Below are 18,986 nucleotides of genomic sequence, written 5' to 3'. Positions count from 1 at the left end.
ATAGAGATATATATATATAATATATATATATATATATATATATATATATATATAGTATATATATATATATATATTATATATATATATATAAATATATATATATATATATATATATATATATATATATCTTACTATATATATATATATATATATATATATATATATATATATATATATATATCTATATAGATATATATATATATATAGATGATTCAGCTTCTCACTGGAATATTCGGCTTGAACATTGAAGATTGATGCAAATCCAGTCTTACCCCAACTTTTTTTTTTCACTTTGAGTTTGTTTTTGGAATTGTTGTTCGCATGTTCAAAAAAATTATCTTGATTTCTAGTTCATAAGGAACCTCAACATAGAGGTGCAATAGTGTATTTTTTCATACGAATTTTAGCAAAGAATAATCTCCAAACCCATCCAATGTTTCAAACAAGTATACCCATTTAAAATAATTTGAAAGATTCAAGAAATAGATTGAGGATTTAAAATTTCCAGCGTGACATTTCGCTATTGACATGTGTGTGAGTGAGAAAGAGAGAGTTAATTATTGTTTAGTTGTCATTCAGTAAAATAGTCTATTTTTCATGGGTATCGATCACCACATCCTATTGTCAATCAATGTTCTAGATAGATAGAGGGTTTTGCCCATGGCATACTTTCCCGTCCGAATTTGCATCTATCACATACCTCATAAAGGGCCTGTAAATGATAACGGAATCATTAAGAAATGACATATCAATAGGTAAATGAGCATGGATTTAATCCTTAGCAACTTCGATACCAAGCGTAAGAAAGACTATCTTGGTATAAGAGAGTTTATTGTTTGGCAGACTCGTTTTTTGAGCGCAGTTCTGTAACGTTTCACTGTGTGATTCCAGTTAGTGTGATGAGTGAGTATATAGTGATCACAAGTGTTTTTTTAACCAAAAGTTATTAATCGATTCATTGGAGATCAGATGCTAACATAGTTAAATCCAATCAATATTCTAGCTTACATATTGTGACAGACACATTGTGAGTGGAGATGTATGTATCTTAGGTGGGTATTTCCCCTTTTACTATCCCTATCATACCTAAAATTGGTATTGCCACCGCTTGAAGCAAAAAGAGATACCTAAAGGATGAAAACATAATATTGACTATTTTCGTTCATAGTCATATACTAAGTTCAATCAAGCTCGTTATTATTGAACTGTGCATGGCGTGACCTTGAAAATTGTCGCAATAGAGAATGATTTGTATGAGCGGTAATGTGTCGTTACAGACAATGGTCGTTATAGAGAAATGTCGCTATAAAGAAAAGAATTTCTATGTGATTTTGAAGGGACCTTTGGATATGTCGTTATAGAGAGATTTGTCGCTATAAAGATTGTCGCTATAGAGAGCTTCGACTGTATATGGATGCCCTAAGGGTGGTATTGACGATGCTCAGTAATATACAAAGTATTGCATCGTACTCCGTCAGTCACCATTTAACCACGATTTTTGTCAGTAGGAAGTGACTAACGTGGCTCGTCAATTGTCAGTGATATTAATGAAAAAATGCAGCTCTGAATCAAATTGATCGAGTAATAGCGAATTCGTTTTTGTTCAGTTTCAACCCCAGTGCCGCACTAACTGCTGTCAAAACGTTTTTTTATTCACTCAGTTTCGCACTCAGTGTCGCACTAGTTCGCCCCGAAAGCTGTTAGTTTCGCACTGAGATGTTTCACGGGTTGGCACTCGGGTTCACCAATACAACTATACTGAACTGTCAAGTTCCGAATATTGTTTTGGAAAATCTAAAAATAAAGACTATGAAAATGGAAAACCTGCTGCTTTTGCTTTTGTATTATTGGAATCGTAATCCAATTCGGATTCTGATTTTGAAGAGTATAGTAGACGGCATTAAGCTACGTGTGCTTTCATTGGGAGGTGAAAATAATGATGGATATTCAGGTGGAATAAATTTCAAAATCAAAATTATGAATGAAAATTTACTTTAACGTATCGAATATTTATTTTATGTGATTAAATAAAAGTTTTTTCCGATATCGCAGAATATTGAACGAAAACTGTGTCTAATGATGGTTTTATATTATAATAGTAATTATTTGTGGAACAAACAGGAAATGCATCGACAAATGGTTAAGTGAGTGTCAGAACTACATGTGTTAGGTAATCAAACAATATTAAGTAAAAATTTTCATTTAAACTTTTATATGTTTACACTGCACTTGGCCCTTCTGATCTGATGGAGAACAATTTACCTCCCAAGCACTAATATCACCACCAGACGTCGACACTGTACATTTGCCGTCGTAAATATAAACAAATCAGACTATATAACGCACACCAACAAATCACCGCATTCGTGAAACTGAAAACGTTTTTTTATTAAAGAGTCAGTTTGGCACTGACTCAGTTTTAAAAACGAATTCGCTATAAGAACGCAAAACGATGCCTTTAAAGTAATAAGTTGAACGGATTCGTGTCACTGCTGAAGACGGCTAAATCGAGACTCATATTAAGAATATCTGATCTGCAATATCTTAATAAACGTATTGAAAACACAACGTTTTTCAAGCTAATCTGGCGATAAAGAGTGAATCATTTACAACGATTTTGAGCATGTATGGTGTAGGCGAAATGAGTCACCATTAGCTTCCCCAAAAGCAAGTCATCATCCGAAGAAAGCCATGTTCTATGTCTGAAGGAATTGGAGAAGAAGTCTGTATTATGAGCTTCTACTATAAGTACCAACAATCACTGCTCGAAACTGGAAGAGTTAACCCTCCTGTACACGCGCGCTAAATCATAATTCGTATACTCGCGCACGGTTTCACAGACCGTACGTATCACTGTTATATTGCTATTGTGTACTTTTTAGGTGTTATTGGTATTTATTTAAAGGGAAGGATATAAATGAATGAAACAACTCTAGAAAATATATTTTCTTCAACTTCGTTCGGTCATTTAATTCAGCCCCCTCAAAGCAGAATTTGGTTTGATTTTCCGGTCTGTGAGACCGTATGCCTCAGTATAGGAGGGTTACAGGCAGTGCTCCAGAACGAATGACCTCGTCAATATGATAGGCACAGGGTTTCACCAATTTGACTAGGATCGACTATCCGCCCTACTATACTTTGTAACAGTTGTTCATTGGCATCTAAAGCGATGACTCTGCCATCACTGATAAAAAAGACAGCAAAGCCAGCCATTGACGAGTCGTTAAAAGCTCCCCACTTACTCATCTGAGGGGCCGCGTTTGCAGAACAATGGACCGGTTCGAGGAGATGAGATGTCGCGTCCATGAATGAGGCCACATAACTTTAGCTCAGAAGGATAGGGCATGATTGTGCTCGGCCTGTCGGCATTGTTCCCTTTTGTCCATTATGTGCGGTCTTTCTTTCTGTTAGAGACCGTCTCCGGGAGTAGAAGTGCTCGTCGTGAAAAGTAAATGCCCTAGATTTATATATGTAGTTCATAGTAATGTTAAGTGTTGTTTGTTCATTAGGTTGTTTAAAGCTCAAATTGTTCTATAACCGTGAGCATCGTTAATTCAAATATTAAAAAAAAAAGAAAAGGTAATTGGCAAGAGATTACAATGGGAACGCCACGGTATTTAACGTAACTAGTTGAGTCCGATCAACCAGTGGGCCTTTTCTTATTTTTCTATGTGCAAGAACCAGAGGAGATCGCCATAGGTCACTGTAGAAAGAGGCCCTACATAGAGGGACAACCATTGCCACCGCCAGCTGGCTAACGTAAAGGGTTTCACCAAGTCAGACCCAACCGCCAAAAATGCGTTATGTAATTCGAACTTGGAACTAAGTTGAAAACATTGCGGTCTGGAGCATTTGTAGCAACGAATATTACACCAAGATTCAATTGATTAAAATGATAAATCGAAAATATATATGACCATAATTTATCACGAATAATGTCGAATTTAGGCAACTCGCACGCCCTTTTAAAGTCGAGCCCATGAGAAAATGCGATCGAATAACAGTGTCTTCCTGAACGAACTGCAAGTGCTTTGGACCACTGTATTGAACCTCCCACCAGAAACAGAGTATGACTTTCTTCCGGCGAAGATTTGGGGTTCATTTCGGATTTTGAGTTCATTTCGCATACGCCAAGTTTTTATGCCGCTCAACATTGTCGTTAGCCCCTCCTTTTCCTGAAGAAAATATGTCACCCTTCTAAACTCGAGTCGACCGCGAGTAATCGGTTTCCTATATTATTAACATTAGAATTAAGGAAAAATGTATATATACTAGTAACAAAACAGTAAGGAGCTCGGCTCCTTTAAACTTATGTAACTGAGCCTGTAAAAATAAACGATTTGAATAAAAAAAAACATTGTTGTTACTGATCCATTCTCATCACAAGTCACGATTTTCTTCAAAACGTCATTACCTTTATGAAGCGATTCTCAGATTAAGATGCAATCCATAAAAAGTTTTTCGTTAGAATTGTATGGAATCCTACCATTGTAGCGATGTACGTAACCAAGCATCACTGGATGCTTATAAACGATGGTTTTAGATAACTGTAGTGCTAATTCTGCTAACCATCATCAGTGGCCGCACGAACTTTCTGAACAACTTAATTATCTTCATTAATGAGTGTTCTTATTTTTAAAAGTCTTATACATCGATGTTTGCATTTGGATGTTATTTGCTGCGAAAATATAACGAAACTTTGAACATGAAATTTGGAAATCCGATGCCAAATAACTTAAAAATTCATAAAACGTGATCTGGTGTCAATTTGATTTGTGAAAAAACGACCTTCTGGGACTTAGCCTGAGTGGAAATGAAGGTATGGAAAAAAATAATCATCGAATTTAAAGAACCAATCATGTACATTTTGTATTTTGGCCCAAAAATTACCTTTGCATCGGACATGATTTAGGGGTGCCCCAAAGCACTCAGAATTTTGATTTTTTGGCCACTCAGGCTAAGCCCTAAAAGTTCGATTTTCGGCCAAAAATTTTTTTTCGAGATAATACTAAATCGTTTATGCATTTTGAAGTGATTTGGCATTAAAAACCTTTTTTTTCGATTTTCCTAATTTCATGTACTCCCCCATTGGAAGATTTCCGAGGGTAAAAAAATCAAAACTTTGAGCGTATTGAGGCACCCCTAAATCATGTCCGACTGAGTTGAAATTTTGCATAGGTCATTTTTTTGGGCCAATAAACAAAATGCACATGGTCGGTTCTTTGATTCCGATGATTAGTTTTGTCCATGCCTTCATTGCCACTCAGGCTAACGGTGGGATATATTCATGTGAAAAAATATGATGAGATTTATGGAAATCGCATCAACCGTTTACACTAACGTGAATTTATATAATGATTTATATAATTCCTTTATACAATTTGAAATTATGATAAATGTACAACCCGTTTACATATGTATATATTTATTCTGAACTAGCGGCTAACTTCGTCCCACCCAAAATTTATTGTTCGTTATCACATTCACGTTTTTTTACTGAGCGCACGTTCATAGGTCCAATCGTTGAACTGTTCATTAATTGATTTTCTAAACTACCCTTTAAAATTACCTTTTACTATAGAATTCCTAGTACTACCAAATCTCGTCATTACAATATCAGATTATTTTCAGACACAATTCTCGTTCATGATTTTTCAATCACTGGCAAATAACATGTTTCACCGTTACATGGAATAAATGTTTGATACAGAAAATATGATTGAATAAAGACAGCCCTAAATCGGACAATCCTTTCCTCGAGTTTTGCTCTTATCAACACTTTCGGTGATCCATTTTTATTTATTTAGATAGAATAAGATATAGGAGTGCGTTCTATCACATAAAAAAATCCATTGTCATGTTTGGTTGGAATATGTTTGATTGAAATATGTGTATTATTTTTACTGGACCCCCTCACCATTTCAGAGAAGGGAGGGGTGTCATACCATCATAGAAACATTTCTTATGCTCTTAGAAATGTTGTCCTAAATTTATTTTCTATATTTTATTCCGTTGGAAAGTTCAGCCAGAAGTATGAGATCACCTCAAGGGATAGACCGAGGACATAGTGAATGCGATGCGAGCGCGAGCGCGGGCTCGTTGTGATCCCCGATAATCGTTCGATTAATCGATTCATCGAATACTTTCTACAGAAACCGATTATCAATCGAACGAATACTGCGCAGCCAATAAACGAAGCAAACAAAAAATATACGTCGAATAATCGATCCAAACCCCGAGAAAAAAAACAGGAAGTGGGTTATATCTGTGGTATAACCGCAAGGGTGACGTAGGACTATCTTTGATTAAGTGACCATTTGCATATTTCAGTGGTTAAAAATGAGTGGACAGACAAATCACCATCAGTTTGAACGACTCGTTGAACCAATGAAAGCGAATGTAAACATTGCTCGAGGTTTTTGTAGAGGCAGTTCAAATAGAATTCCGGTTAAGGAAAAGCGGGAGTACATATAACTTCATAAGTAAATTTTATCATAATATGATTTTATTTTTATTCTTTATTTGAATTACTTTCAACCGAATTTCCTACTTATTCCTACTTACTTTTGCCAGCAATTTTCTTTTTTTATTGCTATACTATACCAAACTTTCTATACCATATGCTAAAGCTGAAATGTCTTCCAAACCAGTTCATCAGTTTTATCAGTTTTCTCCAAAACATAACCATAATAACACTTTTGGAAATATAAATATTTATAATTTTCATAGCAGATGTCTCAAAAAAAAATGTGTTGGCATCCTTTCTATAGTGCTTTGTGAAACATTTCAAACTCGTTTCAAAATATTTCTGCACCGCCACTGACATTCGAGCAGAGTAACGAATCGTGTTGTTTTCCTCGATTTCTATAGTTCCAGATTTTTCTCGGTGTGATAGTGATAGTGATTGTATCGAATCCTCGATTCGATTTCTATAATAGGCCCCATTATCTTTGACGCTCCTCTAAACTTGTATACGAAGCTTAATGCCGTCAACGCGAATTTTTGTAAACACCGTGGCAATACTGCTGATATTTGAGATATAAATTAGATTAAGAGAGTGCACTTTTTTCCACGAATATAATTTGCTTATTTTTTCTTCAGTTATTTTCCTCAACGAGTTGATATGAAACCATAACCATACAACAACGAAACACCTATCGTTTCAGCATATTGGACCTGACATAGTAAACGCGATGCGATGCGGATCTTAATGCGGCGAAATTGTTTGTGGGGTGTTTTGCCGCGAGTGAACACAAATGATGATTGCCAGACGATTTTCATAAATATCTTCACAACCGAACTCGTCGAACGAAAATAAAAATTGAGCTGTTAAACTATTATTTTCAATTTAGATGTTCGGTTGAAGCTTTTATTGAGAAAAATATCGCATACATACAATTTATTACTGAATTAAATATCTCACAATTCAATTGTTTACTAAATGAAGGCATGTTATTATGTCTGGCATTGTTGTTCTGGGTTGTTTACATGTGGAATGGAGTGGAATGAAACATCAAAAAACGCGCGGTCTAAACAGGGGTATGACTAAAACGTCAAAACCGTTATATTGCCAGTGTACCCAATATTGCTGCGGTTCACTGACACTTTGGTTCTGCCAATTACTGTTGTTTACAACTCGGTCCGGTTATATAGTCGAATAGTGGCTAACTTTAAACTCCATGTTAAATGTGAACACCTTCATGTGAAACCGAAATATGAAAATCGCTCATGCAGTTTGAAATAAAGCATACTATCTCCGTGATTTCAACTATTTAAATCCTCGCAAATGATATGTTGGTAAACAAATGACGCCATTTGAATTTGATTTTGGGTAGCCTATATTCAATTGTTGTCTAGCTCCTGGGTCTAATGCGACCAGTATGTCATAGTACGCGATGAGCTCCAATTCATCGCTCCGCATCGCATCGCACCGCACCGCGTTTACTATTTCCTCGTTCCATTCCTTTCTTTGTTTTTGAGCTGCTTTGAACTTTGCAGTTCATTCGCCTCTAAGGTTTTCCTCGACCATATAGTATTGCTATACGAATTTTTAAACGCGTTTTTCTCGAAACCATCTTTCTTCAGCTGGTGGTATCAACCTATCAGGATCTACTCGACCTATTTGGCTGAATTGGTTTTAAACCTAACAAACCATTAGAAAAGTGTACAATATACATAATCTACTAAGATGGTTGGAAAATTGTTGAAAACACTCTAAAAAATTGATCTTGCACGAAGGATGTTTACAAAAATGTTCGATTATAAGATCAAATGTCCAAGTATTCGTGCCGCATTAATGGTCTGTCCAATCAGCTAGATGTCTAATTAGAGGCAAAAAACTGTATCGAAAATTCAATATCAATAAAATACTACAAAAATAAATCAAAATTCCAAATGATATTTTATTTCAGTGTTTCCACAGGAAGAGTAAATTCACAATCTGAGATTAACAAACAGTCATACTTCTGTACAGCACTCAATATGATTTGTTTTTATACATCTCTTTATTACGTCTTTCTTTACATTTACTTCTTTTGTTTTGCTCTGTCAGTTTGTTTTGATCTGATCGGGAAAAAACACGAATTCTACCAACATCTTTGTCATTGCGTAGTCAGCCATCACAGTCCGATTGAATTTTCACGACGATCATCAGTCTATCGTTAGCCACTCTGTGACCGTGAACATGACGAACGATTTGGAAGAAGAGAATTATGTGATTCAAATTCGTGCCAAACTCAACCAGCAGAATGTGAAACTGTGGCAACTTCCATACTATAATTCCCTAACCCGTGAGTACAACCAGCCAAAAATTGAGGTAATGAACTGTGATTCATCAGGGAATTACACAATCCGATATAAGATTATAATAATTTCATCGTGATTATTAATAATGCCTTTATTCTTTTCTAGAAACTGGCGAACTCATTCCACGAGAATCTGAATATTGCACTGGAAGACTGCTTGAGAACCATTCGAAAGCTGCAGCAAAATGCTTTAGATAAACTTAACAGCAAGGACGAATTCCTGAAAACTGGCGTGGCGACACTGAAGATTCGAGCGCCCAGACAAGGTGCTGCTACTGAACTCTTTGAAGTGAAAATAAAAACCTCCACCAGTGTACAGGAACTGATGGTGAAGGTAGCACAAAGACTGGAAGTGGATATTCAAAGGTGAATGTTGCGATGCATTGTCCTAAAGTGCTGCTTTTGATGATGTAACCATATTTTTTTATTCAAAGAATAAAACTTGTGTGCACTGGTAAAGTGTTGCGTAGTGAACGGACGCTTTCCGAGCAGAATGTCTCAAATGGATCCATCATTATGGCCCTGGTCATGGCTCAGACCGTAGACGACATCCAGAAAGAGAATAACGCAATCGACCGCGTTCGTAGGATACGAGCCGATGCGGAGCTGATTATCAACGATAATGAACGATCTGATTTTCTGAGCGTTAGTTTGGTTCCTCAGGTATTGTTATTTATGCTAACTGATTGATTTTCCCCCAGTTAGAGGATCAGGATGGAAATGCATTGCATCTACCTCAACACGAGAAGAAGGCGCTTCTGATGGCACTGACTCTCAACGAGAAAGGAAAAGCAGCTTTGCGCAAAAATAATTTCGAAGAAGCTTTGCTGCTTTTTCTCGAGGCTGATAGTGACTTCCGTATGTGCAATTCACAATTTCTAACAGTGGTTGATAATTATGCCTTGCTCAACCTCGATATTGTTTGGTGCTATCTTTGTTTGAAGGTAGAGTACAGAAACAATCTTGTATTATTTATATTAAGAACATATTTTTTTCCACTCGTAGAATCTTAACCAGTTGCCAGATGCAGAGCAACGAATACATCTGGCTGAGAAAAAATTACGCCAAAGTTATGGCGACAATTTGAACCGCGTCACTGCCATTAAAGGAAATCTGCAATGCAACGAGAAAGCACTGCTTGCCAGACTTCATCTGCTGAAAGCCGTCCTATACTTCCACCAAAACAAACGCGATGATGCCAAAATGATGTTTAAAGTGGTTGAAACTGAGTTGCAGTCGCTGAAAATAGACGATCAATGTTTGTCAACCCTGCTGGAGTGTGGTTTCGAATTGTCCGAATCTAGAATAGCTCTACGAGCCACTTGCAATTGCGTTGAAGCAGCAATTGAATTTATCAACAATCGAAGACAGATGGTTGCTGATAATTCGAGCAAATCGAAGCGCGAAAAACAGCTCTACAAAAACATTGGCTATAACAATCCCGATGGTAATCGCATCAATATGGAGCGACTGGATCAGCTTGTCGAAATGGGTTACAACGAATCGTTGGCTGCAATTGCTTTGAAAAAAGCAGGAAACGATCTAATGAATGCCCTGAATGAGCTTCAAACTAACGAAGCCGATTTGAAACGTGAATTGATCGATGCAACAATCCCACCCAAAAAATTGATAGCCAAACTTGCCGATCTGGGATTTAAGAAGGATGCGGCTCAAGCCGCTCTGAAGCAAACAATAAATAACTATGAGGAGGCAGTCGAACTCCTCATCAACGCTCGGAGAAGCGAAGAAAATGATACACCGGATAGCCCAGTTGACGAACAATCGCCGAGTACTTCTTCCTCTACTCGAAGCATGACAACGGATGAAACCAGTGGTGGCGAGTCGGATGAATGTCCGAATTCTTTGTCGCCGGCGTGCAAAAGATCAAAATCCTCGCAGGACACGAAGGCCGAGATGATGGAAATACTGTATCAAAGTTTTTCGAAGGACATGGATACAAATAGTGACACCTATTTGGATGTGCCACTAATTGAAGAAGCGAATATTCTGAACGAATATAAAAAAATGTTGAACATGGAATAGGGAAAAACATAAAAGCTAACAACATAGTGCCATTAAAGATTAGGCGACCTGGTGTGAAATGTTGTAGATTTGAAGATTTTATGTTGACCCTATGATCCTCTGTAGCCGATCATTGTTTTAATTATTTTATTTTGGAGATGATGTTTATTATATTTTTATACCAGTGTCCGTGAATCAAAATTTACAACAAAATTATATATTACTCATAATAAAAGATTTTTATCGAAACATATATTCTGTAATCTTTAGGGGAAAGAAGCATAGTACCAGTTTAGGACTATGCGTATTTTTTAGAGTGTGCAACTCGAAACTTTCTCCGGTAATCATCAGAGGCTTCTCGTCCGCCTGTTCAAACTGTTCATAGGACAGGTAGACAATCTCAGAATAAAATGTATATTATTTCACATTTGTAACATGGATGAGGAGTTATCGAAGGTTATTTGTTGTGATTTCCATATTATCCTGAATATCCTTATTTTATTTTATATTTTGGTGGAACACAAACCCGCCGTGAAGAATATAATATGATAGTTACACTTGATTACACACCCAATCTGCACGCAACACAGTGTAGCGGTCAGCAGTTTAAATGTTCTAGGGCAAAACATACTCTGTATGTATTTGCCCTAAGGTAGATAATAAGTGTGTGGGTTGAACCGATATTAAAAACTGTGTAAAGCTTATTCGCCTCACTGTGCCAATATTCAGATCTGAGAGTCCGGGAGAGATTCCCGTGAGAGCTTTCTAGTATGCTGCTTCTTGATCGCGAAAGCTGGGAAGCGGTATTTCGACACTAGAATGAGACGGCCAGCTTTAGTCTTGGATTTCCGAGTGCGGCCGATAAGTTTCGGGAAAAGGGAATTAATTAGCCTGATTTCACTTTCCCTGAGCTGAGGATTTCCGGACTCGCACATTCTGCTGCTGATTGCTTAAAACTGTGGAAGTGCGCGAATTTGTTCGTGAGCAATAAGTTGTGCTAAGTATATATATATTTTTTGTAAGTTAACGTTATTTCCAGATGTAAAATTTAGTTATTATAGTAGGATAATCTTGTGTGGTGTGCAAAGTAAATCGCTAAAAAGCGTGTCAGTGCTAATAGCTGAAGAAAGGTAATTTAATTATACCAATTGGTAGAATAATCAACAAAGTGCTAATGTGCCTGTTCAAAATTGGGCTGCACTATCCTTCTCAGACATCGTCGAGTCGGGACGAAAGAATTGGTTCGCCCACCGCACCCCACAGCAGCGAGAATCAAATCGATATCGACACAGCGAGTTAGCAGAATAAAAGCTCCCTCCAAGCAACGACGTCAGCAGCAGCGATTCATCTTTCGAAACAAGCTTGAAACGATTTGGTGAGTCCGTTCCAATCACATGCTATTGTGGAAGGTGGCGTCCAGTGAGGACGCCACGGGGATTTTCATTACGTACCGTTCCAAAAGTGGAAAAAGGGCACAGTGAGACAAAGGCGTGTCCAACAAAAGTCATTGTTCCGGTGACGTAATTCCCGGACAATGCAGCATCCATAAAAGCATCAGCACAAAGCACAACCAATTAGACAAAAGCACAAAGCACGATGAAACTTAATGAGTCATGACTCAGACACACACACATGCGTGAAAACAAGAAGTAGAGAGGAAATAGATAGGCCTAAGAAATAGAAATAAATGGGAACCAAATGTTAAATGTAGTTCGTTTGTTCCTATATACAATTAAAGCTAGATAATTCAATTTGATGTTTGGAAATATGTAAAATGTTATGTGTATTTTTTTTGTCGTGATCCGTCTTCCGCTTAGCGGAATTTGAATGATAGATTTTCGCAATTCCATTGGGTTACGCTCTCTGGTGGGGAATAGCGACCTGGCCTGTGATGATTCATTCAGGCACGGGTGAGATCTACCGTTTTCTTTGAGGCTTAATGAAGTTTGATGAGGCTTCAGTTGGGTTTTGATTTCTAGTTAGGGTATCGTAGCCTGGCTGGAACGATCCGTACTTCCATTACGGAAGTAGTCGTACTAGAACTCGCCCTCATAAGGGAGTCTCAACCGGGCATATCGAACTTGGCGGGCAGTCTCCTTCGGGAGTGGCGCTTAAGCTGCGCGCTTTTAAAGGATCGGCCAGCCCACGGCTACAACAGCCTCAACGCTACGAAGGTTTTCAATACGATCTCAGCTTATGCGGCATTTTTCTCGCAGTCATCAAAACGCAGCGAGACATTGAAACAATTTATGGAGACCAAAATACCATATGTTTGCAAAAATAGTTGATTTGAATTATGCACCTATCAATGATCGTTTGGGTGAGATTTACCTTGACCGCAGATGCTGAAACTTTTACTACAACCAGAGGTCTCCATGCATTCATGCTTGAGTTCAATACTGTATTCTAGCAAAAACTTTTTGCGAATATTTTTGCACATACGGATGTTCTTCATCAATGTTTGCAAAAACAGGAATTATACATAGTAGAATTTGTGCGTAACGTCAAGGCTTACCTTGCTTCTATATAGGAGCTCAAAGCAGATCATCATTTCGATAGTACGCTCAAAGATGCTATTGATGTATCTGGCGAAACTATGAATGACAGTAACGACATTAATTGTCGTCGTTTATATGAATCGATTTTAGACAAAATTATTGACGAAATGACGAAACGATTTAAAGAACTAGATGAATACAAATTCGACGCTTTGTTGAATCACGAAAAATTTGCCGACTTCGATTTCGCATTCCCTACTGGGAATTTGAAAATGTTCCTTTCATACAACTCGAAATTCGATAAAGCGAAGCTTTGTGAAAAGCTGACGGATTTTTTAAAATTATGGTCATAATTCCGATTATCGTTGGACAAAACCTGCATCAAACCTTCTCCGAAACGGCTGGCCAGAATGATGTTGACATTGCCTAATACAACGGCAACCGTTGAAAGAACTTTTTTAGTTGTTAGACGGATCAAGAATTATTTGCGGTCGAGATCTGACCAGAAACGGTTATTCGGAATTATGATGATGACTGTGAAAAATGATTTCCTTTATGAGATAATGCAGATACCTTTATTTTATGAGGAAATTATTGATAAGTTTGCGCTCATAGTTGACCGTAGGATTATTTTATTATACAAGCAAATCTGTTTATGCGCGGGTGATAAGGACCGCACAAAAAAATCGTGTTCGCTACACAATTTGAACCTTTTTGTTATGCGGTGGAAAGGGACCGCATAAAAAAAGTTTCCTTAAGAAAATCACCCAAATCCTAATGATTCTGTGGTGGAGCTTTTATAGCATTCAACCATTGTTTGACCCCTTGGATAGCGGGAAAGTTTGACGTGCGAAACAATAGAAATGAAAAACCGGAGTCAGTAGTTTTTAACCTGTTACACAGATCGATCGCAATTATTATCGTCTCGATGCCTCCAAATTGGTGACCCCTACGTAATAGTCTTAACAGCGAGAATAATGCATGATCAGCCTGAAGAAAATGTTCCCGTGGCATCGTCCGTAGCTGTAAAACTGCCAGATTTTTGACGGTCGGATCCCGGTATGTGGGTTGCCCAAGCAGAGGCTCAGTTTGCCTTGGCACACGTAGTGTGAAACCATACAAAATTCAATCATATTGTCGCAAAAGTAGATTAAACCATCCTGACCATATCTGACCTCGTTGCGAATCCTCCCGAAGAGGACAAATATCTTTCCGTGAAAAATCGCCTCATAAACCGATTTGAGGTGTCACCCCAAGGCAAATTGGAACAATTGTTGGGATCATGGACATGGACGATCTGCGACATACGCACTTCTTAGCCGAAATGCAGGAGTTGGCCACGGGGTTAAACGTAATCGACGAGCTGTTGAAAATGTTGTTTTCACAAAGGATGCCAGCAAATATAAAAACAATTCTCGCTATCAGTGATGGAAGTCTGACCAAATTAGCTGAGATGGCTGATAAAATGGTCGAATCGTCGACGAATGTATCGATGGTATCAGCGCTCGCCGATCAACAGAAGCAACGGGAAAATGCGTTGACTTCGAAACAGTCAGAAGGGTCTCCTCAAAGTGATCTGCAGGAACAAATTGATTCATTGACGGCAGAAATTCGTAAGCTCAGAACGAGATCAGCATCGAGAAACCGTTCTGCTTCGAGAGTACGTGATTTGTCCATTTCGGATGAAACTTGCTGGTACCTTAAGAAATTCGGATGTAATGCAACTAGATGTCGGCAACCCTGCAAGTTTTCGGAATGAAAAAACTGATGTGTCGTTCCCTGTTTCGGCGGAGGTGAACGGAGTGGCAGAAAGTCGCCATTTTCTGATCTATGATCGTTCGAGTAATATAAAATTTTTGATTGACACCGGGTCTGATGTGTCTATTGTGCCTGCTACAAAAGAACAAAAACAAAAGAAACCCATGCCTATTCAACTTCACGCTGCTTATGGTAGTAGCATCAAAGTGTATGGTTCACAATATATCGATACAGACCTCGCACTTCGAAGAAAGTTTTGCTGGAATTTTCTAATCGCTGACGTTGGAGTAGCTATAATTGGAGCAGATTTTCTGGTCGATTTAGTAGACCTCAAAAATCGTCGCCTCGTCGATGGAAAAACAGGAATCCGCCGATTGCTTTCAAAGTTCGTCGTATGTCACCGGACAAAATGAATGTTGCTAAAAAAGAATTCAAGTTGATGTGTGATCTCGGTGTGTGTCGCCCTTCGTCAAGCAGTTGGGCAAGTCCCTTGCATTGTGTGCCGAAAAAAGATGGCAATGGCGTTTCGTTGGTGACTACCGTGCATTAAACAAGGTATCCGTGCCAGATCGCTACCCTGTGCCCCATATACAGGACCTTTTGTATGCTCTCTTGATATGATTCGAGCATACCACCAAATACCCGTCAACAAGGAAGACATCGAAAAAACCGCAGTGATAACACCATTTGGACTGTTCGAATTCCCTCGAATGCAGCTCGGGTTGTGTAATGCTGGACAAACATTCCAGCGCTTCATGCATAAGCTCCTAGGTGACCTGGAATGTGTTGTGGTGTACATAGACGATATCTGCTTCGCATCTTCGAGCCTCGACGAGCATATGCGGCACATACGAATAGTTTTTGAACGTTTACGAGAGCACGGACTGGTTATAAATTTGGAGAAAAGCAAGTTTGCCCAAGAAAAAGTTGAGTTCCTGGGTTATCTGGTTTGTAGTAAAGGTGACCGACCATTACCAGACCGTGTTAAACCGGTGACCGATTTAACGCTTCCGGCTACCCTAAAAGATTTGCGACGATTTTTAGCTCTTATCAACGGCTACAAACGATTCATTCCTCACGCATCGGATGGCGGATGCGTGAGGAATGAATCGTTTGGATCTTCAAGAACTAATACCAGGGAATAAAAAGAATGATACGAGGAAAATATGTTGGACAGATGCGGCATGGGTTGCTTTTATGAAATGTAAACAATCTCTTTCTGACGCAACTTTATTACATTACCCTGACACTAAAAATACACTCGCACTTATGGTTGACGCTTCTAACACAGCTATTGGAGCAGCGCTGCAGCAATTCGACGGGGATGACTGGCGGCCACTTGGGTTTTTTTCAGAGAAACTTTCAAACGCGCAACGCGGCTACTCGACCTTTGGGCGTGAATTGACTGCAGCAAAAAGAGCCGTACAGTATTTTCGGTACCTTTTGGAGGGGAGAAAGTTTATTATCTTCACTGACCACAAACCCTTTACGTTCGCTAACAATTGTCTGCCACATGAACAAAGATATTTGAATTATATCTCTAACTTCACCACTGACATTAGGCACATCAGTGGGAGCAGTAATACCATCGCCGACGCTCTTTCCCGGGTAATATCGACTCCTTCACCTATTGTTTATGAACAGTTGGCTGTTGACCAGGTTGGAGATACTGAATTGCAAACACTGTTAGCGTCGAAGACTTCACTAAAACTGGAATTACGTCAAACACCACTTACTTTGAAACCGCTTTACTGTGACGTTTCTATTCCTGGGAAAGTACGCTCTTATGTTTCGGAGCAGCATCGCCAACGAGTGTTGCAGTATCCTCATGGTATTTCACATCCCGGAATCAGAGCTACTCGTCGTTTGCTCTCGGACAGATTTGTATGGCGTTCCATGAATAAGGACGTTAGCGTGTATGTCAAAAATTGCATCGAATGTCAACAATCAAAAATTCTTCGCATACGAAAGCAGCAGTCCAGTGTTTCGATGTGCCCAAAGCTCGATTCCGCCATGTACATATGGATTTAGTTGGAACTTTGCCGACTTTCAATGGTAGTCGCTATATGCTCACCATCGTTGATCGTTTTACACGATGGTCTGAGGCAATTTCTTTGACTGACATAACAGCGGAAACCGTAGTACGTGCTTTTGGCTCAACGTGGATTTCTCGATTCGGAGTCCCGGAACAAATAACATCCGATCAAGGCAGACAATTTGAATCGAATCTGTTCCAAGAATAAGCTCAGATTATGGGAGTCAAACACCTACGAACTACGTCGTATCATCCACAAGCAAATGGCATAGTAGAGCGTTTTCACCGAACATTGAAAGCAGCTATCATGGCAGTGGATTCAAAACACCAAAACACCGACCGATCGATTACCAATGATAATTTTGGGCCTTCGTACATCATTCAGGGACGACTTGGACTGTTCGGTGGCTGACTTAGTGTATGGACAATGCTTGCGTTTGCCTGGTGAATACTTCGAGCGTTATCCAGAGGGACTTCGTCAGATTTTCTAGTGCAATTACAAAAAACATTCGACCATCTTCAACCACGTAACCCCGAGTATCATTGCAAGCAAACTGTGTTTGTTCATTGTGATTTGAAAAAGTGCTCTCATGTGTTTGTCCGGATCGAGGCTGTTAAAAAACCACTTCAACGACCTTATGAAGGACCGTTCAAAGTGCTCAAGAGATACGACAAATTTATGGACGTACAAATTCATGGAAAATCACAGTCTATAACAATCGACCGTCCTCAACCTGTTTTTGGATTTATTGATACTGATTCAATGTCTAAGGATAACAGTTTGATAGTTACCCCATCCGGGCATAGAATTAGATTTATGGTGTAACTGGGGAGAGTATTGTGGTGGAGCTTTTATAGCATTCAACCATTGTTTGACCCCTTAGATAGCGGGAAAGTTTGACGTGCGAAACAATAGAAATAAGAAACCGGAGTCATTGGTTTTAACCTGTTACACAGATCGATCGCAATTATTATCGTCTCGATTGTCTTTACGACTTATCCGAATACAAAACCTCCAAAATTCCATTCGTGATCAATATTCGATTTCCTTTTTTCACTTTAATAAGCGGCCTACTCACTTGCGCTGATCATAAAATCAACTCTTTGCTCCTACTGACACTTTAAAACGAACGAAACGAAACATGAGAATAGGAATTAGCTGACACAGTCCCTATGTAGAGCGATGAAATACATATCAAAGATGGAAAAAATGACCGATGACTTCATTTTTCCAAATACCACACAAAACAGTTTTTACTGTATAGATACATGTTGAGAAATAGAAATGTTGAAATCTGTCATCGCAATACTGTTGTTTTAATGTTGCAAATGAAATTGAACAGGTAGCTCAGTTGGTCACGCGTCGCCTCTGCAAACCTCAGCGAATTCGTGTATTCCACAGGTCGGTAAGGATGCTGAAAAGGACGGACTTTCCGAGCAAGGACAGCTGTTCCAGCATTTTATAGCCGATACCGTTAGGGCCAGTTGACTCACCTTTCGTGGAACGTAGGGCGAAGGAAAGATCCGATTGAGAGAATTATTAGGATGACTAAAAGGGACCACAAAGTTGCTGACCGAAGTGATATCCGCTCTCTGTCGACGGATGAACTCGGGCTCATATTCGGAGATCGAGGACAGTCTCGCAAAATATTCCCCGAGCGTGTTAGAAGAATCTTCCGGATTGTTGAGGGTTATACCATCCACTTGAAGAATGGGGTTGTCTGCCCTTCTCTTTCCATTTAGTGCGTTTACTCTGCGCTAAAAATCCTTAGAGGATTGGTTTTCATTGATAGACTCCAGAAAACCGGTCCAACTGTCCAACATGGCTTTCCGGATTAACCGTCGTACCCTGATGTGTTGCGCTCAATA

At 38.9% G+C, this 18,986-nt stretch overlaps 2 protein-coding genes across 3 annotated transcripts in view; both read left to right on the top strand.

Annotated features, from left to right (window-relative positions):
* LOC129769762 (uncharacterized) overlaps window positions 1-18,986 on the top strand; it is a 125,004-nt gene that overhangs the window by 89,316 nt on the left and 16,702 nt on the right. The gene's annotated exons all lie outside the window — the stretch shown is intronic.
* On the top strand, window positions 8,513-11,077 carry LOC129769761 (NEDD8 ultimate buster 1-like). 2 transcript variants are annotated; one of them, XM_055772225.1, is made up of 5 exons: window positions 8,513-8,815; window positions 8,911-9,170; window positions 9,239-9,449; window positions 9,506-9,748; window positions 9,810-11,077. In XM_055772225.1, exons 1-5 carry the CDS (start codon window positions 8,684-8,686, stop codon window positions 10,845-10,847), a joined length of 1,884 nt encoding a protein of 627 aa, XP_055628200.1. In that variant the 5' UTR covers window positions 8,513-8,683; the 3' UTR covers window positions 10,848-11,077. The 2 variants fall into 2 exon arrangements, with proteins under 2 accessions (XP_055628200.1, XP_055628202.1); XM_055772227.1 differs by having other exon boundaries at window positions 8,659-8,789.

The sequence above is a fragment of the Toxorhynchites rutilus genome, chromosome 2 (assembly GCF_029784135.1).
Source record: "Toxorhynchites rutilus septentrionalis strain SRP chromosome 2, ASM2978413v1, whole genome shotgun sequence".
Lineage (NCBI taxonomy): Eukaryota > Metazoa > Arthropoda > Insecta > Diptera > Culicidae > Toxorhynchites > Toxorhynchites rutilus.
This window is presented reverse-complemented; position numbering and strand designations above follow the sequence as displayed.